General features: G+C 53.0%; 1 protein-coding gene across 1 annotated transcript in view; it reads left to right on the top strand.

Annotated features, from left to right (window-relative positions):
- Positions 1 to 24,806: 24,806 nt before the first annotated feature.
- Positions 24,807 to 25,690, top strand: part of ALX4 (ALX homeobox 4) — a 40,075-nt gene continuing 39,191 nt past the window's right edge. The window contains exon 1 of the mRNA XM_036861951.1: positions 24,807 to 25,257. Within this exon, the coding sequence (XP_036717846.1) occupies positions 24,807 to 25,257 (451 nt within the window). The remainder of the gene's footprint in view (positions 25,258 to 25,690) is intronic.

Below are 25,690 nucleotides of genomic sequence, written 5' to 3'. Positions count from 1 at the left end.
AAACACTTCAGCCGACCCCCTTCACGCTCTGCCCCAGGGACAACTACTTTCTTAATAATAAATAGGGAAAATGTAAAATGTTTTCTTTAAATTAAAAATCGAAACGAATTGTTTTAATGAATATCTCTGGTTATGAGGGTAAAGCATGCCTTCGTGTGTACACTTTCTGAAGAAAAATTTCCTGTGTGGTTTTCCCTGTGAGATCAAAAGGAACTAATTAACTTTTCTATAAGGTAAACAAAACTTTAACTTGAAATATCCCCATGAAGTATGTGGGAAGTGAGCTTTTGTGTGAGTGAAAGCATGAGGGGGGGGGGAGGGCGGAGGCAGGAGGGAGTTGGATTTAATTTTATATTTGAAATCGTCTCATGCTCGGAAGGTATTGGAAACTCAGTGCTGTCCAAGAGTCAGCCTTCTTTTTTTTTCCCCATTACCAAAATGATATTTAAATCAAAGGCTGAAATGTTGCCAAGTTCAAATCCCTCGTAAGATTAATAGGGCATTGTTCTGTTCATAGGAAATTCGTTCTTCTTAGAGCCCCTTTAAGAAGAACTGGGTGTGTGAAGGAGGCTGCAGGAAAGAGTGTGGGAAAGGGAGAAATCTGGAAAACCGGCCCGTGGCCTGAGTGGGAGGGTGGGACAGGGAGAGAATCTTCAAGAGGACAGACAACCTCTCACCCCACCCCCAACCAGCAGTAATTGGGGTCAAGGGGACTGGGCCCCCAGCTGGAGCCCCATTTCCCCAGGACTTGGCTCATTTTCTCAGGTTTCTGGGACAAACGAACAGGAGGAGGAATCAGCTCTGAGGGGACCGAGAGGGTCTTCAGGGTTGTGCCCCTTCTGGGGCGCTGACCCCTGGGCGGAGAGGGTTGTGCGGAGAGATGAGAGCCGTCCCCCCCCCCCCGCCCCTCCCAGGAGGAGCAGCTGCAGCCCAGGGACAGTCCCCTCCCAGGACAGAAAGTCCTTGGCCTGCTGCGGGCGAGCCGCCCGGGGCCAGGGCCCCCTGGCTGGGCCTCCTCTCTGCCCTTGCCAGGGAAGGGACAGGCGGCCAGCCCAGAGGACAGAGCTTGCAGGAGGCAGCCTGTGCGGGAGGAAAGGCTCCTCGCTGGAGGGCTCAGCAAGGCAGGAGACCGTGTCTGTACCTCCAGAGTCTGCCCCAGGGCCTCAGCGTCCCCAAAGCGGAGGCGTAGGTCACACACACCCTCCCACACTCGCACAGGGACACACACCCCTGCTCACCAGCACCTCCATCACCCTCTCCAGCTGCTCTGTGGATAGTCATAAGAGCTAACGTGTATTCAGAGCTTACCAGGCGCCTGGCTCTGCGCTAAATGCTTGATCTAAAACTTCACAGCAAGGCAGAGGCAGTAATATTATCCCCATTTAACAGGTGAGGAAACTGAGGAAGAGAGAGCTGGAGTAACTTGCTCAGGGGCACCAGCAACTTACACAGGGCATCACTAAGCTACAAAGTGTAGTGGGATTTAATGACAAAGGGCCCTGCTCCACCACAGTCCCAGTTTAGTAGCCAAGGATCTAGGCAAACAGCCTGGTTTAGTTATTACAGGAGGTGTCTGACCAGGTTTGTCTGCCTAGACTCTCTGCCACTAAGCTGGGATTTGGGGGGGGGGGGGGGGGGGGGTCACACCAGTGTGACCTGCAGGGACCTTCTGCTGGGGACATTCACACCCCACCCCACTAGCACAGGCTCAGTCCACCTACGCAGGCCCGTCTGGATCAGTCCCCAGGTGTATACTGATTATGTTGTTAGTGATGAGGGACCCACTTTAAGTTCTTTTATTCATTTATCCAGCACCTAAGTTTGCAAACGATTTGCTTCTGTGCCAGCTGAGAGGGACTAGAGGCCACCTCTACAAAACATCCCTCTCACTTACAACAGCATCCAGGGAGCTGTCTTGAAGGACCAGGAAGGGTACGCTTACGGGGGAGGGGGAGCATTGCAGGAAGCCCATGTTGCCTTTTTCAATTTTTTTGGCTGCACTGGGTCTTCGTTGCTGCACGCAGCCTTTCTCTAGTTGTGGCGAGCAGGGACTACTCTTCGTTGCAGTGCGCGGGCTTCTCATTGCAGTGGCTTCTCTTGTTGCAGAGCACAGGCTCCAGGCATGAGGGCTTCAGTAGTTGCGGCTCGTGGGCTCTAGAGCGTGGGCTCAGTAGTTGTGACGCGTGGGCTTAGTTGTCCTGTGGCAGGTGGGATCTTCACAGACCAGGGATTGAACCCGTGTCCCCTGCATTGGCAGGCGGATTCTTAACCACTGGACCACCAGGGAAGTCCTCATGTTGTCTTTGATGGAGCCCTTGGAAGAAGTCAGAACAAATATCCTTCTTAATGGTATACTAGAGGGCAAAAAAAAAAAAAAATCCCCAAAGTTTGAATGCCCCAAATGTATTCTTTTTGCTCTGGAGAATAACTAAATCCTCACAGAAAAAGACAAAAAGGCGAGGTCAAGCAGGCAATACGTAGCTATTACCTAGATTCAGTAGCAAGACCAGTATGGGAGTTGAGTCCAACCAATGTTGCCACATCCTGGCTGTGTGACCTTGAGCAAGTTTCTTTACCTCTCTGAACCTCAGTTTCCTCATCTGTTAAACAGAGATCATTCCAGCTACCAACTTATAAGGGAATAAGCTGTGTTCAGTCCCTAGCATGAATCTTCACAGGAGCTTAAAGAAAGATTGTTCCCTTCTCTCCCCTTCCCAGCCTCACCTGGAAATAATCTTCACCCCGAACTGCCCTCCTGTATCTAAAATCAGTTACTGTGGTTAAGCTCTAGTCCTTTCAGAAATGTTTAGTTATTATAGGAAGTGTCCTTGACTGAAGCCCCTTTGTCACAGGCAAATCTCGCTCATTTTCAGTTAACCCAGCAGCTGATTTCTGCCCCTTGCTGATTGCCCACCCTCCCTGTCCCTCAAGACACTGCATTGGCTTTAAGGTCTTCGCAGGAGAATTCCCTGTCCAGGAGGACGAAACACTGTTCCTCTGCGCCCTCACAGTCCCTAAGCTCCAGGGCTCTGTACCCAGCCCCCTAAGTCATTCATTCTTTCACCAAACATCTGCGGAGTGCCTACTGTGTGCGTTTGGTGTGCTGGTTGCTGGGAATTCAGGTGTGAACAAGCCAGGCAAGGGCCGCCCCCCTGGATCTCCCGTTCCGGTGGGTGGGGTCAGACAAGGCCTGTAGCACATGGGGTCCTGGTCCAAGGCTGGTGGCAGGCTGCAGCGTTTCTAAAGCAGGGAGTCTGCTGAGTTGGGGGGTGTGTGCAAAAGCCCCACCCCGCTGCCTGGCTGCCTTGGACACACCCCTTCACCTGTCTAAACCCCTGAGTTCCCAGCGTTTTCTTAAGGGCCTCCTAGGAGGCAGGCTCTGTGCTGGGCTCTGAAGGCAGAGCCGCCAAAACCCAACAGCACCTTTGGAGTCTAGTGAAGGCAGGGGATGAATGAACCACTTCGGTTATGAGTGGAAGGATGACAGCATAGGGGCCCCCTCACCTAGCCTGGCCCCACCGTGGAGAGGAGTGCCATCAAGGAGGAGGTGGGGCTGGTGGGGCACACAGGAGGCCTCCAAAGTGGTGGCCGGGGCCAGGGAAGCATTCCATGCACCTGTATTCAGGAGGAGATGCTCAGAGTGGGAGGGGGCAGGAACAGGTGGCCGTGCACCCCAGATGCTACTCTTCTCAAAAGGTGCTTCATTCCTTGTCCCCACCAAGATGGACACAGTGACAGCTTGGGGGACACTGACCAGAGGGGCTGGCAGCCCCAAACTTCACTCCACTTACATTAAAGGGGACCCAAGGCCTTCCTCCTGCACCTGCTGTCTGCCCAGTGCTGCCTTCTCCCTCGTTTGGGTGCTGGTGTTTACCTCCAGGCTTTGGTCTGTTCCCAGCCAGGGAATCTGGGGTACACTGTTTTCCAACAGCAATGCTCCCACACTGGCATCTAGATATTTGGTTGGCTTCTGGTATAATCAGCTACATGTATATATTATTTATGTACAAACACATATTCCTCTATATCTGCACACACACATACACACACACACCCCCTGCATAGGGTGAGCACTGAATAAATATTTGCTGCATGGAATTGTTGAGGAGATATATATATGCATCTGTTATGAATATATAAGCATCCGATATGCATAAAGAGATAGACACATATGGTTTTGTATACAAGGTTAGAGATAAGTTTATAGGAGTGTGTATACAAACATAACTTTATTTCCAGTTGGCATCAGGCAGTCAGCTGGCATCTGGTATAAACTAACTGTTCATACAGTTGGTCCAAACATGTAATCTGTGTGTGCCGAGTGAAAAATATAGCTGGTTTTTTTTTTCCTTTTTCTTCAAAATGTTGAATACACAACTTGTGAGACTTCTGATAAAGATTACATAAATGTGATCAACTTTTAACCTAATTGTTAACTTGGAATTTCCAAAATTAACCATAAAGAATAACATGCGGCTGTCGGGCCTTCCAAAAGGAACTATGGAACCCAGCCCTGCAGAATCGCTGTATTTAAACATACCAGAGTCAAATTCCACTGCCATTTACTGAACTGCTTCGGCCTCGTAGACATTCCATCTAATCCTCATGACACCCTCTGAACTAGGCATTATCACACTCGCTATAAGGATGCTCAGCAAGGCTTGGAGAGGCTAGTGACCGACACAAGTTAATCCAGCTCATAAGTGATGGAGCCTGTTTATTAGCTCCCTAGGGCTGCCATAACAAAGTACCACAAACTGGGTGGCTTGCGACAATAGAAACTTATTCTCTTCCAGTTCTGGAGGCCCGGAGTCCAAACTCAGGGTGTCAGCAGGGCCATACTCTCTTCAAAGACCCTAAGGAAACGATCTTTTTTTGCCTCTTCTAGCTCCTGGTGTTCGCCAGCAGTCCCTGTGATTCTTTGGCTTATGGACCCATCACTTCCATCCTTGCCTCCATCTCCCAGGGCCTTCTCCCCTGTGTCTGTGTTCAGATTTCCCTCTTCTCATAAGGATGCCAGGCATGGAATTAGAGCCCACCCTAATCCAGGCTGACCTCATCTTAACTAATTACACCTGCAAAGTTACACCTCTGTCCGAATAAGGTCACATTCATGAGTTCCGGGTGGAGGTGAATTTGGAGGGGACACTATTCAACCCAGTTCAGCTGGGATTTGAACCAGGTCTGTATGACTCTGGCATTCCTGCCCTTCCCAGTATAACGGGGCCCAGGTCCTCCATTTGCTGCAGTGCCCTCTGGCTGACCCTTCCTTTTCCCTCTAAGTCAGGGTTACACACAACCAAGAGGAACACAAGCAGCTGTCTGCCCTTCCATGGAGTTGTGGCCGAATTGCACAGGAGGCATTTGCATGTGCCAAAGCTTGGGGGGTGAGGGGACAGGGAGGGAAGGGCTCTTGGTGGCAGCTGGTCTGGAGGCATCCTCCCAGAATTCTCCCGTCATGTTCAGCCTCGGTCCGCTGTCCCTGCAGGTCCCACAAAAACAGCTTCCTCTCCGCACATCCTTCCTCATCCCCCTCCAGCTGCTCCCCTCTCCCCAGGACCACACTCAGGAAGCTGCGGTAGAGGCCCCATAGCTTCGGGAGTCAGGGGATCAGAGCTGGAGCAACAGCCAGGGACAGGCACCCCAAGTGGTCCTGGGTTCATCTGGGGCTCCAGCCCCTGCTGCCACCTATGTAAAGCAGAAGAATGAAAAACAGCAGGACTCATCCCCTGGGTAACACAGAGGACTATCCTGGAGCTCCCTGCAGCTGCCAGTAGACCGACAGCCATTGGTCACTGGGGGTGCCTATTCAACAGTCGCTCTAACTATTTGTGGCGTCATCACATTTGTCATTAGTATCACTATTAGCCATGAAGAGTTGGGTGTTCAGGAGGCTGACTGTTGGGGTCTGACAGCTGGCCCTGGCACTTACTAGCTGGGTGACTGTCAACAAGTTAGTTGACCTCTCTTTGCCTATGTCCTCCCCTATAAAATGGGCATAACAATGGTATCAACCTTATACAGTGATGAAAATTAAGCAAGTTTCTGCATGTAAAACACTTAGCATAATATCAGGTATTTGGTAACATCCGTTAGGTGTCAGCAATTCTCATCATCAGCGTCGTCGTTACTATCATATAACAGTCCTTGTTACTGTAAATGAATTGCAGCAGGTTGGGGGAATGAGGCAGAGAGATTCTGGGTCACGGGCTTATCATGGTTTCCATACATGGAATTGTTTTGCAGAATCAGGTTTTTATAGAGTAGGAGACAATGTAATCCACTAACTCTCAACACCAGTGGTTCCAGGTCCTGCCCATGTCACATCTCTTGCCTGAGCCTCTGTTTCCTCATCTGCAAAATGGGATAACAATTCACACACACACACACACACACACAGACACACACACACACCCCCATAGGGTTGTTAGAAGAGTTAAAAACAGTGAGCATGAGTGTCTGGCAAGTGGCAGAAACACAATGTGTGGTGGTGAATGTTATTATTCAGAGTCTGCTCACCTTCCAAGGTAAAGCTGTGGAAGCTCCAGGTGATGGCCTCTGGGGAGGGTGATTCTAAGTAGCAGAGTTAAGGGGTGACTGCCACACACATCCGCCCTCCCCTCTGCCCCTTCTGTCTTCTAGAGTGTGTGTAATGGGGGGATCAGGTGCAGAGCATCAAACTGGGAGTCACGGGCCAGGACCAGGCACTGACTGCAAGCCTGGGGCTTGATCTCTGGAAACCCTGAGGGCAAGTGCGGGGAGGATGAGGAAGCAGCCTTCTAAAGGGGGGAGCACTCATAAATTCACTGGCGAGTAATTTATGGCAGCCAAGTGTAACACCTAATGCCTGCCAGTGTGAGAGGTTAATGGGGAAGGTTAAGGGGCACAGGCCGGCTGATTTATGGGCCTGGCCAGTGGCTTTCATCCTTGCCAAGGCTCTGGCTCCAGAGACAGGGCTGGGGAAGAGGGAGGGTAAGGGGGCAGACCAGGTTGAAAGGGCGGTAGGGAGGGAATGACGGGGAGAGGGAGGGTCTGAGGAGAAGTGTGATAGGAGAGGCGAGGGAACAACATAGAAAAAAGACAGAAAAGGATCAAGGCAAAAGGGGTACCGTTATACGCACCCCTGCAAGGCAGTAGTCATGGAAACCACTTGCTCCAAGGCTTGTCTCGTGTGTAACCATCAAATGATGGGTTTCAGAACAGTGTGCATCCATCAGCAGGGCGAGAAAAACAGAGTTTAACAAAGATGTTCAGTGGGGTAAACTAGGGAATGATTTATGTTTGCAAAGAGTCAGGTAATTGACAAATAACTTCATCATCCACATAGTATTACAGTCTGTGGCCGAGACCAGACCAGGAGACAAAAGGCATTGAGTCCAGCCTGCAGGTTTCCCACTTGGAGAGGGTGAAATGCAAGAGCTGGGTCTGAAGGGACACCGAAGGCAGCCTTTTAAGTTAACGCCAAAAAGAGCAGTGAGTAGCTGGCATAGGCATCAGTCAGTCATCCCTTGGCACTGAGAGAGTGATCACAAGGTAGCTGAACAGGCACCCGGACCGGCCTCCTAAAAGAGACTGATTTTGTCAAATTCAAGAAGATTAAATACAACGAATTTAAGGCTGAGAGGATTTTGGAGACAGCCCTATAGGTGCCCTGCTTCCTGAACATCAGACCCAGAATTTCCAGAGAGCCCAGGGTAGGGTCAGAACAGGCGGCCACAGTAAGAAACCCAGACCCCAAACGCCAGCACTCCAGAGCTCACACAGCACCGTTCCACCCACCGGCCCATGCAGTCCTCCAGCCCCCAGGTGGCGCCACTGTGAGGAAGCTGGGCTGAGCGAGGCCAGGTGATTTGCCCAAGGTTGCACAGCTTGTTGGTGTGAGCAGAGCTAGGATGGTAACCGGGTATCTTGGCTCTAAGTACAAAAGCTACTCCTGTGCTCAGCTCCTTGGCTGTAGAGCCCCATGCACGTTGTCATTGTTTCCCGGAGGCCCCAGCATCATTTGCTCCTGGTTGGTGTGAGTGGGAGGACCGGGGAAAGGCAAGGATGAGGACGACCTCACTGGACACACCGCACCAGCTCTAGAGCATCACCACTCCCACCCAAGGACCACCACCCCCTTGCCTGGGTCCTTCCCTCTCTGCTCTCTGCCTCTCTCTCTGCTAAATCCCCCTGGAGGCCTTATTGTGTTCTCTGGCTCTGTGAGCCCATCCCCACACATGCTGCTCTGTCCCCCACAGATGCCAATTCCCCCAAAATGGAGGTGGGGCACTCCTCCTGATTGAGACCTTCCACCGCCACCTCCCCCGCCAGTCATCTGACGCCACTCCTGGGTGGCAGCTGTGCCCACAATTCGGAACTGGGCAGTGGGGATGGACAGGCCGTTCGTACCCCCTGCCACATACACATGCACACATGCCTTCAGTTAGAGCAAACTCCCACACACATGTGAACACACACATGTGCAGACATGTGCACACATGTGGAGAACCACACAGACACATGGACCCATGAAAACTAGGCTAGCTCATAGCCTCTCTAGACACAGAGCCCCAATCCAAGAAACATCGGCCAGCATCCAGAAGTAACTTGAAATTCTATTAAAATGTTGACTGCAGACCCACCAGAAATGGGGGATTATATTCCTAAAATATTACATGGAAAAACACCTTAAAGACTCTCACTCTCCCCTCTGCTCCCCCCCAGCTCCTAGACCTGGCAGCTTCCCTCCAAGTCTCCGTTCTCTGAGTCCAAATCCCCAAAACCTCACTCTTTCAACCGCAGCCTGCGCCTTCACCCTTTCTGTACATCTTCCTTCTTCCTATGTCTCTGCAGTCTTTCCCATATAAATCCGGCCAGGTTTTCCAGCTTCTCTGCCCCTTGTCTTCCCTCCACAAATACTCTGATCCACAGTGGGGTAGGGTGGGGTGAGGCCTTAGTATTTTACACACACACACACACACACACACGAACACACACACGCAAATGACCTTGTGAGTCTCCTTGATAGAGGCTCCATCACCTTTTGCCAATTCCCAACCCTCAAGGCAACCACACCATGTATTCAGTCAGGACCTTCATGCCTTCCTTCTGCCCACTGGCTTTCCAGGCTGTAATACTGAGTTGGGGGGAGGAGAACTGGGCATGGCAACCGAAGACCTGACCGTGTATCTGCTTTGTCACTTCCTGAATGTGTGAGTCCAGAGGGGTCACTCAGATTCCCCGGGAGGCCATGTGTCTGAGAGGTGAGATGAGCACGACCTTTCCAGCCAGATCCGACTCGAATGCCAGCTCTGTCACTTCCTCGCTGTGTGTCTTTAGGCAAGCACACAACCTCTCTGAGCTTTGATATCTTCATTATAAAATGGTATAGAAGGACAGCAACCTGACTGATTTCTGTGAAAACTACAGAAAATGAGATATTGTAGGATCCCGAATACAAATATTTGGGAAATGTTTCTTCAGACACAAGGGCCACAAGTTTCCATTTCTGACAAGGCCTTCTGTTCCCAACAGAGTACTCACCTTATGGGAAGCCAGGTGGGCGGGGTGAGGTGGTGTGGGGTAGAACAACACAGATTTCAGTCAAACATCCCAGGGTTGGAATCCCGGCTCTGCCTTTCTTGACTATGTGTGCCTTTTGTCAAAGCTCCTGGCCTCTTCTCTGCCTCAGTTTTCTTATCTGTAAAATTCGGATAATCCCCTCCCATAAGATTGCTCTGAAGATTATCCATTCATTCAGACAAAAAACAAAATATTTTCTGAACACCTGTACTGTGCCAAGAGCTTCTCCAGGCCCTGGCGTAGGAACAAACAGACAAGGTTCCTGACATTATAATAGGGGAGACAGTAGACAAAGGAAACAAATAAATGAACCAGATCATTACAGCTAGTGATAAGTGTTCTGAAGAATTAAAGCAGGTAAGGGACAGTGAGTCCCTGGGGAGGGAGCTAACTTTGATTGGTGGCCCGGGAGAGGGAATCAATGGAACAAGCTGAGAATTGGGTCTGACTCATAATAGGTGCTCAATAAATGGTACTAACTGTCGATTACTACTACTGTAGGTCAGATACACAGCTTGATCAGGATGGGCCTCTGGGAGTTGACAGGAGTCCCCAGATGCAGCAGGTCTCACTGCCCTATTTGGGAAAGGAGAGATGTTTGCGGGATGGGCCAGCTAGGGGAAAGCTTACTCCAGCTGCCATGATGTTTCTGGAAGCTCCTTCACCACCTCCCCCTCCAGCCCCATCAGGCTTTCATTTCCTCAGGCAGAGGCTGAGTGCCAGCGCCCTGCTGCCAGCCTGGATGGCACATCAGAGACCAGGACCATTTGCCGAGGGTTTCAGGGGTGTAAAGTGATCAGCACCCATTAAAGCTAGAGGGGTTGCGGGGTCAGGGCTGGGATCCTGCTGAAAAACTCAGACATACTTTGGAAAGAGCCAAGATCAGCCCTGATGCCTGGCTTTGCCCTGGAACTGTTTATCTCAGCTTTAAAACGCCGTGGGCCAGGCTGAGAGTTTGTAAAAGGGAAAAATGCATGTGGTCCTCCTGAAGCCAGGATGAGTGAGGTGATCTTCCTGAGAGCTCCCCATTATGGGCAATGCAGCTTCCTGCCAGTCCATCCATCCACAGCAGCTAGTAGGCACTGTTTGTGTGTGGGCTCTAAGAGAGGTACCCAGAGCACCAGGTACTATATCTTCTTGTCATCTACTTGGGGAAAGGAAGGAAAGGAAAAACATTTATCAAGTGCCTGCTATGTATCAGGCCTTCCCATCATCTCCTTCAATTCTCAGAGCAATCCACCAAGGCCAGTATTAGCATCCTCATTGATCAAATAAGAAAACAGGCTCAGAGATGTTAAGTAATTCACCTGAGGTCAACCAGCAAATAAGTGGCAGAGGCAGCATTCGAACTCTTGATGGAAGAACAGTTTTCCTCCATAGAGGAGGCAAAGTAAAGCAGCTTGGAAGAGGCTGTTCCTCCCTTCTGGGGAGGGCTGTGGGGTGGAGGTGGGGGAAGGAAGGGGACCCCAGCCCAGCCAGCTGACCATGCCCAGAGTTCAGGGAGTGATAGATATATAGCCAGGTCCTCTCCAATCTGGACAGTGAGAGTAAAGCACTTCCCATGAACTTTCTCAAATAATCCTCCCCGCTCCCACTTCCCAGGACCCAATTACTAAGGTTATTCCCAGTTTACAGATGAGAAAACTGAGGTCTCATGCCAATAAGTGCAAATCATTTGACTCTGGGGTCTGATCCACCCACCACCTGCATGACTCACAATCACTGAAACATACACATGTTAGGTGCCACTCTCCATGTCCCAGGCACTCTGCAGTTTACAAGCATTTTTTTTTTCCATTCATTATCTCCACGGACAATTTGAGCAAGCCTCGGGAATAGCCGGGCTTTGATCAGTGGTCCCATGGGAAGACAAGCAGGGGGGCTGTGAGGTCCTCAGAAGGAGAGGCTGCTGGTAGAAGGGTATTGGCAAAGCCCCACAGCCAAGGCACAGGGAAGGTGAGCCTTAATCAGCCATCAGGCAATGGGACCCTTAGCCTCAGCCTCCAGGAAGCAGTTCCCACATCTGTGACAGTTTGGACCAGCATCCCATTTTTTGTTTCTACCTGGAGGCAAAAGAATAATCTAGAAGCCTCCCTTCTGACCTTAGGTGTAAGATGACCGGAATACAGCACCTTTGAAGGAAAAGGGGTTGTGACCTGATTTCCACATGATTTTGAACTATTCAGATTCCTTTTTAAGGGAGAAAATAGCTAACCATTCCCCAAAGAGCTGCCTTCATAGAGGTAACTCAGATGTAGTGAAACAGGATTCTCCAACCTACTTAAGTTCACGTGTTCGTTCATTCATTCATTCATTCCTTCAATACTCTTTTGCCTGAGCCCATTACAGCCAAGGATTCCACTACAGGTGCTAAGTGGATAAAATGGATACTGTTCAAGGGAGGGGCCCATAAGTGGTGGAGAAAGGATGCGGGGAAAATTCCAGAAGATGAGAACGTGAAGGTGTGCTTCAGAAGCTGCGGGAGAAGAGAAAAGGGCACCTCAGGCTGAATGCATGGCATGAGCAAAGGAGACATTCCAGAAATCCTCTGGGGACCCACACTGGCAGGGCCCAGCCAGGGCTTCACCCTGGCTACTTCCTAGAGCTGAGGCCACTGGCACTTCCTGATAGGGTGTCATGATTTCCCTCCTTCCTTTCCAAGTGTTGGCTCCCCAGTTTGTGGGGACTTTTTATTAAAAACACACAGTTGATGGCTAGGAAAGAGGAGGCATTTTTTTTTGGCCTTCTCCCTCCCCACCCTGAGCCCCAACTCCGACTGGAATGTAGCCGTCAAAATAAACATTAAATGCAAAATGCCAGAGCTGAGTTATTACTTGTGAGGGTGCTGGGAGAAAAATTTATAGCAACATGACGGTGCTTTGTTAGAAATCTCTTAATGCACCAAAATGGGAAGGTGTGTGTGTTTTTTATTAAAATGTTGCACTCTATAAATCCAATCTGCAGGAGGGACACAGGTGGCGACCCAGGGACTCAGCTGAGGAAGCTGTCACTTCTATCTTTGGATCCACCCTGTTCCCTGGCTCGGGGAGTATCCTCTCCCCAGCCCAGATCCCTCACCTCCACCTCCACACCCACCTCCTTCCCTGGAGAAAAACTTGCTCCTCCCTCACCACCCCAGAAAGAGAAGGCACAAAGGGGTGTGAAGATCTTTGTGAGACTTCCCTCAGGGTCTGACTAAAAGTTGCAATTTTCTTAAAAGACCTCTCTGAGCAGTAAGGCGCCTACAGGGCCTTTATGAGATTTGCCTGACAGGGCGAAATTTCCTGTTGGTCCATTTTCACAAATTTAGATTCTGGCTGATGCCGCATTTTTCAAGGCCTTCTTTGTAAAAAGGAAACCAGTTTCTGTCTCTAGAATGTTCTGGAATGTCCTTCCTCAAGAGGGTAGATGATATCACAGGGGAAGAATGGCTGGTTCATTTTCTCCTTTTAACCACATGTGGGCATGTCCTTCCTTAAAAAGAACCATGGAAACAGGGGTGATCTCTTTTCTCTCCACCTTTCTGACAGTGACATCAAAGGATTCCTTTGTGACATTCAATCAGAGATTTCTGATTTGACAGGAGTCTGGGAGCCCCTGAAGTTGTACATGTAATTGGGTGTATGCACCTGTACTGGGGTTAAACCATAGCCCCCAAAAGATACCTCCAGGTCCTGGCTCCCAGTACCTGTGATTGTGAGCTTATTTGCATAAAGGACATTTGCAGCTTAATTAAGTAAAGGACCTCAAGAAGAGCTAATCCTGGGTTCTCCAGGTAGTCCCAATTCGAATGACGAGTGTCCTTACAAGAGACAAAAGAGAAGACACAGAAAGTTCATGAAGATAAAGGTGGAGATGGGAGAAGGAAAACCACAGGGAAAGCCTGGAGCCACCAGAAGCTGGGCAATGCAAGGAAGTACCCTCCCTGGAACCTGGCCCCGCTGATCCCTTGATTTCAGACTTCTGGCCTCCAGAGCTGGGAGAGAATACATGTCTGTTCTTGTAAAACACCAAGTTTGTGGTCATTTGTTATAACCCTCAGAGACTAACACAGCATCTAGCTGCATCTTTCCAGGAAGAGGGTCCTCGTCTTTCATCAGATGATCAAAGAAGTGGCTCCCTTAAAATGATTAAAAGCCATTGATGTAAAATGCTTGTGTGAAATTAAATAGAGAGTCCTCACTCCTGCAGGATGAGAATTGTATCTATAGTTTTTGGATGGGCAGGGCCATCATAAACCCTCTACCTGGACCCGGTTCTCCAGTTCCCTGTCCCATAATCCCCCACCCCTACCCCATGCTCTCACGCACACACTGATTCCCCATGGGTTCTGAATAAACACCCTACTCCCATCTCCTTGGCTCCATGGTCGTCTGAGATCAACTTTGGAAATCATTTGGGAAACAGAGCTCTTTTTTAAAGGCATTGAAAAGACGAGTTGAAAGGGCATGAAGTGCTGTTGTCTCGCTTGTCTGCCTGCACACAACTCAGTTCTGGAGAAAGCGCTGAAAAAGAAAAATAGGTCCTTTTGGGGTGATGGAAATGTTTTGGAACTAGACAGAGGTGGTGGTTGTACAACACTGCAAATGTGCTAAATGCCGCTGAATCGTTCACTTTAAAATGGTTAATTTTTAAGGACTTCACCTTTAAATAAAGAAAAGAAAAAAGGCATCGATTGCTATTTTCGGCACAAAAATCAGCAATGCTCATTTTGCCCCCTACCTTCATCCCCAAGAAACTGAAAGTGAGTCCAGTTAGCTTGGCAAGGGTAAGGACAAGACTGGTGAATTTTTTTTTAAAGGAGACTGATCCTGAAAGGACTCGATTGGCCATCAAAGAGCGAGTCACGTGCCCCCCGGTTAGGAGCTCCGGAAACCTGATGAGGGGTAATCTGAAGCGACTGGACTCGAGGTCAGGGTGGCCACAAGAACTGCTTGTTCCTCCATACCCCCGAAGATCTGCAACTGTCCCCCAAAAGTATAAGAACTGAAGTTAAGGGAGCGCCTACCCACGTGATTTCTAATCCTCACAACTTTCGCAGAAGATCGGAATAATCACTGCCATTTCACAGATAAGTACGCTGAGGCACAGGAGGAGAACGACTTGCCCAAGGTCTCACAACCGCAGTTGGGGATTAGCACCCAGATCTGCCTGCCTCTAAAGCCAGCCCGTTTTCAACTACCCGTTGAAAAACTCCTCTACAACCTGGAAACGAATTCAAGTTGGAGAAAGCAGCTAGGAGTTTCCGCGCTCCTGAGGATGGCAGAGCAGCTGGGGAGAATTGTCTGAGAGAGGAATCCCGGTGTCCAAGGCCCAACAGCGGGTCACTGCGCAGTTGCGGCGAGAGCGCAGGGTCTCCCGGCTCTCCAGCCATAGTTCCTTCCACCGCCAACTCTGGAAGGGTTGCATTTCCCTGGGTGTTTCCGGTGCGCAGCTCGTCTTCGTGGCCTGGCCCTGTCTCTTTCATTCTCCGAGCCCTTGGGTGAGGACCGAGGCGGGGTGCGCGTTGCGCGGATCAGCGGAGGTACTGGGGGCCCTGAAAGGGCACCCAATATACGCAGCGAAAGCGCCACCTGCCAGGGATGTCCGCAGCCCGGTTCCTCGGGCCTCGTCCCTGTCCCCTGGTGGCAGCCCGAGTCTGGAGGAAGACTACAGATTTGGTTTTCTTTTAACTCATCAGCTGCCTTTTTGGTTTTCCAAGTCGATTCTCTCCGCTCCGGGGGCGAGCCGCGAGCCGCAAGCGCTCGCCGTAGGTTCCCACGAAGGCTCGGGGTTGGGGAAGCACACGGTTGCACTGCTTTTCTGCCCTTAGCTTGGCAATCAAGGCCCCTCCCCCCACCCCCACCCCTCGGCTCGGGGAGGAGAGGTCGACTCCAGAAGTGCCCACAGTCTGCCCGCAGCTGTGCGCTCTGGGCCGGGCTCCGGGCAAGCGGGGAGTGCGGCGAGGCCAGCTGTGCGCCCGCAGGTCCCGAGGAGAGAAAGACCCCAGGCGAGGTGGAAGAGAGAGGGTGGAGGTTAAGCCACAGGCATCCTCAGATGGAGGGGTTTGCGGTGGCTGGGAGACTGCTAGTGAGAGCAGGAGGCAATAGAAATATAATAACCACCACCATTTACTGAGCACCTACTATGTGCCAGGCACTGAGCCAGACGCCATTTGTAGCAGTCTCTCCTTCTGTCTCGGGCATCTAAGGTTACTCAAGAAGTATACCTCTACCAAATGTAAAATAGATAGCTAGTGGGAAGCAGCCGCACAGCACAGGGAGATCAGCTCGGTGCTTTGTGACCACCTAGAGGGGTGGGATAGGGAGAGTGGGAGGGAGGGAGATGCAAGAGGGAAGAGATATGGGAACATATGTATATGTATAACTGATTCACTTTGTTATAAAGCAGAAACTAACACACCATTGTAAAGCAATTATACTCCAATAAAGATGTTTAAAAAAAAAAAAAAGAAGTATATCTCTCCCGCATTCCCCTTCACCCTCCCCTCCTCCCAGCCCTCCTCCCTGCCAATCACAGACTTCGGGATTATGTGGATCAGAATGTGTGCTCTGGCTGCCTCCTATGACAGGTGCTGGGGCGGGGACCTCTCTCTCTGGAGGCAGGCGGTGGGGCACGCGGGGGAGGAGGTACAGGCAGGGGATACTGATGCCAGACCCCAAGCCCGTCCTTGAGGGCCCAGTGCACTGTGGACGCCAGGACAAAGATACCAGGCCTGAGAGCCGTGACACCCAAGCTCGAGGGTCATCCTGACCTCTTGCTACAGTGTGCTTTGGGCAAGGGGCGTCCATTTGCCTGCCTGTAAAGCAGGGACATAAACCCTCCTCCACAGGACAGTGGTGAGTTTACAGAGAATCAAGGTATGTGAAGGCGCTGCTGCTGAATGTGCTGAGGTGGGACAGAGCCGGAGCTGGAGGTCAGCGGCCACCCTTCTCCCCTATAACCTCCCCCCAAAACACAACACACAGCCTCTACCTCGCCTGCACCAACTAACAGGAGGGGCTGGACCATAGGGCCTGAAAATTCCTTCGGCCTTTTCACTCCTGGTGCCTTAAAAGACCCTGACCAGGGAGGAGCTGTGGTCTGGAGGATGAATATGACCCATTTTCACAATGGTTGAAGGGCAGGAACCCCAACTGGTCATTTCTGGTTCTTTAAGGCTGGGCTATAATGTTTAAGATAGCAGAGTGTTCCATATGGAAAGGAAGTCATTATTGCTGATACTAGAAAACACCTTAAGTGAGCATGATCCCATTTAATCTGTGCAACTATTCTATGAAGTAGGTACTATTATTATCCCCATTTTACAGGAGAGGAAACTGAGGCCCATGAAAGAAGTCACATAGCCCATGTTACACAGCCAAAAAGTGGCAGAAGTGGGATTCCAACTTGACTCTAAGGCTGGGCTCTTGACCACTAATGGAATGACTATCGGGACGCCTTGTTGCCTCCTCCCTCCTCCCACCTTTTCCAGCCCCAGAGGCCTCCTCACTGCCACAGACAGACTCCTGAGCCCAGCTCTGTCCTAGAGAGAATCCAGAAGCCCCCTCCCACCATCCATGAGAACAACACTGGGGGGAGTGCTGGAATTGGAGTCAACACAGCTGCCACTGGCTGCCCACGAACTCTTGGGGCTGGGGGAGGGGACAAGTGGACAAATGAAACCTAAGAGGAGAAGGACTCTCAGGGTTGTGGGAGAAGAGAAGGGAATTAGGGGCCATGCTCCTCCCGCTCTGCTCCCAGTGATGGCAGCAGAGTGTGCTCAGGGCACTGAGGGTGTGCGGATATGCCAACAGGCTCTGGGGATTGGTGGAGAGGAGAGGAGTGGGGAAAGGAGGGGCAGAGGGGAAGGGCACCCCCCGGGCTGACCCCAGGGATCCCCGGAGAAGGAGAATCAAGAAACCTTTCCTGCCGCCACAGAAGCCTGCCCCATTCACCTCTCCCTCTCCCTCGTTCCAGCTTGGTTTTCTGAGTGGCAGGTTGGGAAGACCACCCCTTACTAGACCTGGAAGAGACCCTCTAGGCTAGAGGTCCCCAACGTTTTTAGCACCAGGGACCGGTTTCGTGGAAGACAATTTTTCCGTGGACGCGGTGGTGGGGGAGGGGATGGTTCAGGCAGTAATGGAGCGATGGGGAGCAATGGAGGGCAGCAGACGAAGCTTCGCTCGCTCGCCTACTGCTGTGCGGCCCAGTTCCTAACACTCTGTGGACCAGTACAGGTCTGCGGCCTGGGGGTTGGGGACCCCTGCTCTAGGCTGTCAGGTGGGCAGTCCCAGTCTGGACATTTAGGCCTCTCTGTTGCAGAGGGAAAGGGTGTGTGGAGAGGAAGGGGGTAAAGTCCAGGTCTGAGGGAACAGAGAGGGCTTTGGAAAGAGCCCTGTTTTGTCCCAAGGGATCGGCTCTGCCCAAATGAGTGAAGTTTAACCCTCTGGGGTCAGGATCCCCTTTGAGACTGTTGAAAGTTTTGAACCCGCTCCCCAGAAACCGGCACATGCAGACACAGTGTGAGGGAGTCCTCAGATCCCTCTGGCCATCAACACTCCTTTCCCTCCATCACTGAAGCCTCCATCTCCCCAGCCGAGAAATGGATAGAAAGTTTCTATATGCTTCCTTAGAACTAAGGCTGAGCAAGGACAGATCCTCTCCACCCTGCAAGCCCCCCAAGAAACTGAAGCTGCATTTCTGCCCACGAGGTGCCTCAGGACTCCTGTATATGTGAGGTGGTGTGTTTTGGCCTCCACCTTCCCACGGCTGATCTTTTTGAAATCCTAGAGGGCCGGCTTCCAGGAGAGAAGTGACAGGGGAGAAGACAAGATGGGACAGGGGGCTTCGATACAAACACCTGGCTGGGGTTTTGGCTAATGATGTTTGGGAATTATCTGTGGATGTAAATTATCTGTGTTCTCCTGGGCTGTAACCGATATGCAAAGGGTGCACAGGCTCGGACCCCAGAGGAGGACTTCCGGTTCCAACTTCCTCTCCGGATCAAGGATTAAGGCGGTCGCCCCGGCAATGTGGAGGCCTCCCCTCACGAGCTTCCCAGCCAAGCCGGGTTTTCCAGGGGGTTCCCCAGACCCCAATTTCGCCTGCTGTGGCCCTCTGAGTTCTCTCTCCCTGCCCTGAGCTCTTTGCCTTGCCCTAAGTGGGGAACAGGGAACTAGGCTCCGTCGCGCGCCTGGACCGCGCCTTCGGACCGGAACCCCAGTCCTGCTCCGAAAGGTACCCGGTGCCCGGGGCGCCCGGAGATCGGGGAGGCAGATCCCTGCAGCGCATCTTGGGGCGGGGGAAGGCGGGTGGAGGTATGCGTTCCGGCGGGCGGGAGCGTCGGGGTTGGTCATTTTAAAAACCTTCGTCCCTCCGGCTTTGTACTTCATTGACCCTCAAGACCGAACAGTGTGCGAGCGACTAGAACTCATTAGAACGCCTCGTGTATCCGCACCTCGGGAGTTCGTGCTTTTCCCATATGAATGAAGACATGCCGCTGAATGCAGACTTCCTTTTGGCCCCCTTACTCCGCGGCCTTATAAAGCATAGAATGGAGGGGTGGGGCGGGCGGTGTCCCTCTAAGGCCTCTCCGCGCGCTGAACTCCCGGACGTGCGCCAGCCCGGAGCCGACCGGGGGCCAAACTCCGCGAACGCTAAGCACCTAAACTCGGGGTACTGGTCCGAGGGAGAGGTGGGGGCCGTGGGCAAGGAGGAAAGGCGGGCGACTCGGCGCTCCCGGGACCTGCCGGCCCCCTGCGAGGTCCTCCCTAGGCTCAAAACGCCTAAGCGACCCGCGCTCCTTCCGCGGACAGCACTTGGGAGCGGACCTGCCAGGTGGTGCGTCCGCACTCGCCGCGGCCTCGGAGCCTTCGGAGAACCTGGGTGGGGAGTGCCTGCCTCCCGGGCTCCATCCCACAAGGGGCGCGGCCGCCCCGGGAGCTCCGCGGGTGCTGGAGCCAAACGCGGGAAGGTGCCTGGGTGTCCGCATTCCGGGGAGATCGGGGCAGAGTCTGGAAGGCTGGATGCCGGTGGCGAACGCTGGCGCGGACCTCGGGGCTACAGCGTGGTCCTCCGCCCCCGGAGGGCACTGTGGGCCAGCGTATGCGGTCGAGGCCGGCGAGCGCCCCGAATCCCTCGCGCCCGCGACTGCGGCACTGGAGAAGTGGGAGCTTCTCTGAGATCCCTGCAGGCCGAGAGGAATCAGGAACCTTTCGACCCGCGGGGCCCCAGAGATCTCTGAGAACGCGCAGCGGTGAGGAGCGTGGGTTCTGACGTCATATCACCTGAGTTCGAATCCCAAGTCTTCTGCTTTGCTGTGTGACTGTAAGCAATTGCTTCACTTCTCTGTGCTTCGATTTTTTAATCATTGTAAAATGAGGATAATAGTACCACCATAGGGCTGTTGCGAGGACTGCAAATATCTCAAAGTGCAAGAGCTGACTTGTAACAGTTGTCCGAAACATGATTGCTTATTTATGTTGTGTCGGGAGTGTGAGGTTTGCGTACTGGGGTCTGCAGAGCAGGAACATTCGCGCCCAAGATTTATAAGATCCCTGGCCTTCCCCCTTCATATCTTCCCGCCCCCTCTACAGGTGTCCAAAATGCCCATTCAGCAGCCCCAAAAGTCTGAGCAGTCTTTGTTGCCTCCTGGCATTTACAGAGTGGCAACTGCAAACCAAGTAGTGTACACGACTCACTGAGGTATGGCCCCTGTTTTACTCACACTGGAAGTCAAGACTTGGGGCAGTCAGAGGAAGTCACATAACAGGTAAGGGGGTCTGCTCTCCCTCCGCAGCTCCACTGTTTGTACAAGACGGAGAAAGTGCAGTGGGGGATGGGCTGGAGGGAGCTCAGACCAAAGTGGGTGGTTCCGAATCAGTCCTTCCCTTTGAAATAAAGGAGCGTCTGTTGTGGCTCTCCCTTCTCCATCAGGGACCTTCTAACCAACACAGTCCTACACCCCTGGCCTCAAGAGCTCCAGCCCTGAGCCACAGGGACTGAGCAGTTACTCTGCAAGCCTAGGGCAATGCTCCTCCGATAGCCATTCGTTCATTCAACTTATTGGTTCATTCACTCATTTAGTCATTAGCTCAGTAGATATTTACCGAGTAGTGCTATGTGCTGAGCACTGTATTTCCTACTGGGGAGAGAGTAGCCACGGACTCGCATTCCCGTAGGAAGACAGACAATAAAACCAGTAAGTCAACAAATGTGGGAGAAAATGTCAGGTCAGAATAGACGCTATGGAGGAAATAACCAGGCAGATGTGACAGAGCAGTAGCTAGTGGGTGAAGGAAGGCCTCCCAGAGGAGGTGATACTGGGCATTTGGCCTTGGCAAAGAAAGACTTTCTGTCACCCTTCCCCTTCCCAGGCTGTGTGCAGAGCCCACAGAAGGGGGAATCTGCTTCCAGGAGGGTTAAGCGGGACAATGCGAAAGCAAGAGAGAAGGGGCAGCCAGGGGTGTGTGTGCCAGGGGGTAGGGATGCAGGACTTGAAGCAGAGGGGCCTGCCACCCCCAACTGTTCTGGTATGGTGAAGTGACCGGAAGTGTAGAGATACTGCCAGGCGCTTCAGTGGTGGAGGGACAAACAGCGAGCCAGGGAGAACCTTAGCTGAGAGAGAAATAACGCACTGGGGGAGCAAAGGCAGGGGCCAGAACTGGGCTTGAGGGGCGTCCACGTCACTTCTGGCTGGAAGGGTGCCCTGCACCCTCGCAGGGGAACTGGGTGAGAGTGGGTCAGCTTTCAGCTATGGCAGAGGGATGGTTGGATGGAGGGATGGATGGGCCGATGGATCAGCAAATGATTGAACACACAGAGAAATAACCAGCTACACTTAGCGTCTCTGGGGAAAGACATGTTTGAAGGGACTTAGGAGGGGGATCCGGAGCGATTTTTGTCAGGAAAACAACACACCCAGAATGTTCCCACGCAGTCACAGGCAAACCCACATGCACTTCCTCACTCACAGGCACACGCTCACTCTTTCTGAGTTCATCTCTAAGCTACCACATAGGAAGGTAGAAGGCCCCCCTGCTGGTTCCAAGGGCCAGGACCTCAGTGCACCAGGAGGGATTCCGGCTGCGGACACCAAAGTCTGCGCCCGAGGGCTCGGGTTTTGAAATTCCCCCCGGGGTGGCCAGGAAAAGGTTAAATAATGAGGCCATAATTAAACAGGTCATAAAAGCATGGGGTGGGTAGATGGCAAGAGGCAGCGCTCAAAGAAAGCTTTCTGGAACACGGCAGGGTTGTTTTTTGTTTTTTGTTTTTGTCTTTTTGCATTGAGAACACGGAGCAGCTCAGAAGTTACTGGAGAATATTGTAATTGCCATTGTACCTGTCTTGGTGTTGTCCCCCCCGCCCCATGTATTTTGCTTCTCTTAGTTTCCTCCTTGTGTCTAAGCCTGGAATGGGAGGATGCGGGGAGAAGTAGAAGGATTGCAGACACCCTCTTGGTGCTAGCAGACAGCTTCAGGGTGCAGGGGACCAGAGTAGCCTGCTAGCTTGGAACAGCTTAGCAAAAATGCGCCTCTAAGACCCCGGACTGGACCACGTGGCATTTTCATTCATTCGTTCAATGCACATTTTATGAGTGCCTAGGATGTGCCAAGCCCTGCGGTGAACAAGGCAGGCCTGGCCCCTACTCTGAGAGAACTCACTGTTCTTGTGCAGCCCGGGAGAGGCCAGCAGGCTCTTAATTTTGTCTCTTGATTCATGAAGAGGGGGAGGGAGAGCAACCAGTTGTCCTTGGCTAGAGGAAACCAAAGATGCTGGGAACTGCCTCACTGAGCAGTGGAAGGAACCCAGGCTTTACTATTTTATTCCATAAATATTTGTGGGGTGCCAGGCGGGGCAGAGGCTTCCCCCTCGAAACCTCGGACTACTGACGTGGAGATGAACACCGAGCGGGCCACCAAACAACCATGAAGTCCAGGATGGAGATGCGGCCCCAACTGGCAGAGACGGGAAGTCTTTCTGGAGGAAGAGACTCTGCGCTGAACACCAAGTTATTGGCAAGACAAAAGCGCAGGGATGAGATTGGGGGATTCCAGAACTTGGCAGATTCTAAGAACTAAAACAAACTTGGGCTGAACAGTAGCATTTGGGATGATGGCAGGCTCACTCACTGTTTGCTATCCGAGGTTGGAAAATTAGTTCGTTTCTTTGAGTTTCAGTCTACCCATCTGGAAAATGGGTATGATGAGGCCAGCGTCACCAGATTATTGGGGTGGCCCAAGGGAATGACCTGTGGATGGCTTCTGGCACAACAGGCACTCAGTATCTATAAGATCCTCATTTGGCTTAGGTCTGCGAGCCAGAGAGGCGCGGGTCCCCATGGGCGGCGGGGGAAGGGTTCGGGCCTGCGCACCCCCGGCCGCGGTTTGCAGAATATCTTTATTAACGAGCACTTCAAGGTAAGCCGCGATGGAAACCAGATGTGGGATCGCGCAGTCGGCGGCAGAGCAAGGAGCAGAGATACCAAGGGAGAGGGGTGGGGGTGAGGATTAGCTAGGATGAGGTTGGGGGTAGAAGCACGACCCCCCCCAGATATTTTTTCTTAGGGAGACCTTTTAGGTGCAGAAGATTGACTTCTGACCCACATTCCTGGGTTCAGGGCGCTCAGGCCCTCTCTCATTTTACTCTGCCCCTTCACCTTTCACCCCACTCCCAGCCTCCCTTGAGATACGTCCTCTATCCACGGATTTTTCCCTGCAGTTTATCGAGGGCTGCTCTTACTGGTCTCCTTCAAACTGAGTCATTCCGCAGTCAGAGATCCGTTTCCTCTGTTCTGTGCGTTTTCGCTGTCAGCAACACCATCCCAGATCCGCGGAGGGACTAACCTCAGCCTGGGTTTCAAGGCAGGCGCTGCTACTTCCCGGCTGTGTGACCTCAGCCAGGTGACCGCACCTCTCTGAGCCTCGGTTTGCTCATCGGAACATTTGGGGACCCCGATTTCCACCACTCACGGTTGTTGTGAGGTGCAATTGATGATTAACCATGTGGAAAGGACTCGACGCGCTGTAAACGTTCTTTTCCCTGGGGCGCACACAACCCATCAAATCCAAGTCATTCGGTTTACAGTCAGGTACAGAGAGGCCAGAGATTAGAGACTGCCTCACCCCCACCCGAGCAGTGAGCAGGTGACAGCGTGACGATGAGGCGCGGCCAGCTGGTCTCCCAACTCCACATTCTCAGGTGTGCCAGGCACAAAATCCCCTCGGCCGGGCGGAGACCTACCTGAGGCACACGCGGCTCCCTCCCCGGAGGGGAGAGGTGGGGGGAGGGGGCCGCGTTCTAAAGCTTCGGAAACTGGCCCAGCCTGGGGGTTCTCCAGTGTCTGAGTGAACACGGGCCCCTCCTCACCCCTACACTTACAGGAAAGGGAAATAGTTAACGAGACGTGAAAGTGGTCGTGCACAGGATGACTGCTGCGTGTGTGTGTTAATTTCATGGAGGAACCGAGAATAGGGAAAAGGGGTTGGAAACAGAGGAAAAGGCACCAGTGGGAAGACCCGCAGCTGCACCGCCAAATTCGCACGCAAGTGTACAAACGACTTGCCTGCACCCGGACGCTAGCGGCCCATCAGACTCCGAATGTCGAAACCTGTTAGGTTTTTTGGTTTTGTTTTTTTATATTTTTAAAAATCTGTCACTAAAGTTTTGCATACCCCCCTCCCCTAGGCCAAAGCTTGGACCCGCCAATTCTCAGCCTAGCCTCGGGAACCCGGGGAGTCCAGACACCTCCCTGGCCCCGCCTTGAATCGAAAAGGCCTTTGGGCGGCTCTTGGTAGAATCCCCTCCGAGCGGCGAGCGAGCTAGTAGCATTTCCTTAAGGCGGGGGGGGGGGGGGGGGGAGAGGGTTAGTGGTGGAAGGAGAGGAGGGAGAGAGAAGAGGGAGAGGAGGGGGGAAAAAGAGAGTCAAGAAAAAAAATTCACTCTCTCTTTTTCCGCTTCAAAACCTTAAGAGGGTTTGGGAGATCTGGTCAACTTTCCGAAACATCTGAATCTTTTTACAGTCCTCCGTTCTTTCCCTGGGCCAGCTGTGGGGAGGGAGAAGGGAGAGAGAGGAGGGGGTGAGAGGAGAGAGAGAGAGAGAGAGAGAGAGAGGCGTGGAGCGGAGGAGGGGGGAGAGCGAGCAGGCCGGCGCGGAGCGCACAGCCACTGCCTCCTTGCCTCTCCAAACTCCCGGCCAAGGCGCGCGGTGGCGTCCTCGCGCTCTCGCTCGCGCCCCCGCCCGTCGCCCGCCCAAGCCAGGCATGAATGCTGAGACTTGCGTCTCTTACTGCGAGTCGCCGGCTGCTGCCATGGACGCCTACTACAGCCCGGTGTCGCAGAGCCGGGAGGGCTCGTCGCCTTTTAGGGCATACCCCGGCGGTGATAAGTTCAGCACAACTTTCCTGTCGGCTGCCGCCAAAGGGCAGGGATTCGGGGACGCCAAGAGCCGCGCCCGCTACGGCGCGGGGCAGCAGGACCTGGCGGCACCCCTGGAGAGTGGCGCCGGAGCGCGGGGCTCCTTTAACAAGTTCCAGCCCCAGTCGCCGGCCCCACAGCCGCCGCCGCCGCAGCCGCAGCCGCCGCCGCAGCCACCCGCGCAGCAACCGCATCTCTACTTGCAGCGAGGCGCATGCAAGACGCCCCCGGACGGCACCCTCAAACTCCAGGAAGGCGGCGGCGGCCACAACGCGGCCTTGCAGGTTCCCTGCTACGGTGAGTGCACGTGCGGATCCCTCGGGCTGGGGTCCCCAGGACCCAGGGCTTCGGCACCTTCAAAACCCGTTCGGCTTGCGGGAGGCAGGAGTTGGAGGGCTGGGGAGGCGCGGGGCCGAGCTGCGTATGACTTCGGGTCGGAAAATGGGGATCGACCGCTCCGAGGAGACCAGGGGATCCCTCCTGCCCCCTTCAGATCGCTCGGCGGAGGGCGCGGAGCGTCGGCTATTAAACTCAGCCTGGAGTCTGTTTCTCCCCTCTTCGCCGTTCCCCCAAACCACTTGCTTTGCGCTGCCCGCCGGGCCGACTTTGAAGCGGATGCTTCGCGCCGGCTCAAGGCGTGCGGCGGGAAACAGTCTCAGCGCAGCGCAGCGCTCGGGCGCTGGGCTCCGGGGCTGCCGAGGCCGCGCTCCTCGCCGGCTAGGGGGCTCCT

Source organism: Balaenoptera musculus, chromosome 8 (assembly GCF_009873245.2).
Source record: "Balaenoptera musculus isolate JJ_BM4_2016_0621 chromosome 8, mBalMus1.pri.v3, whole genome shotgun sequence".
NCBI classification, from domain to species: domain Eukaryota; kingdom Metazoa; phylum Chordata; class Mammalia; order Artiodactyla; family Balaenopteridae; genus Balaenoptera; species Balaenoptera musculus.
The sequence above is the reverse complement of the archived record's forward strand: the minus strand, read 5'-3'. Positions and strand labels throughout refer to the sequence as shown.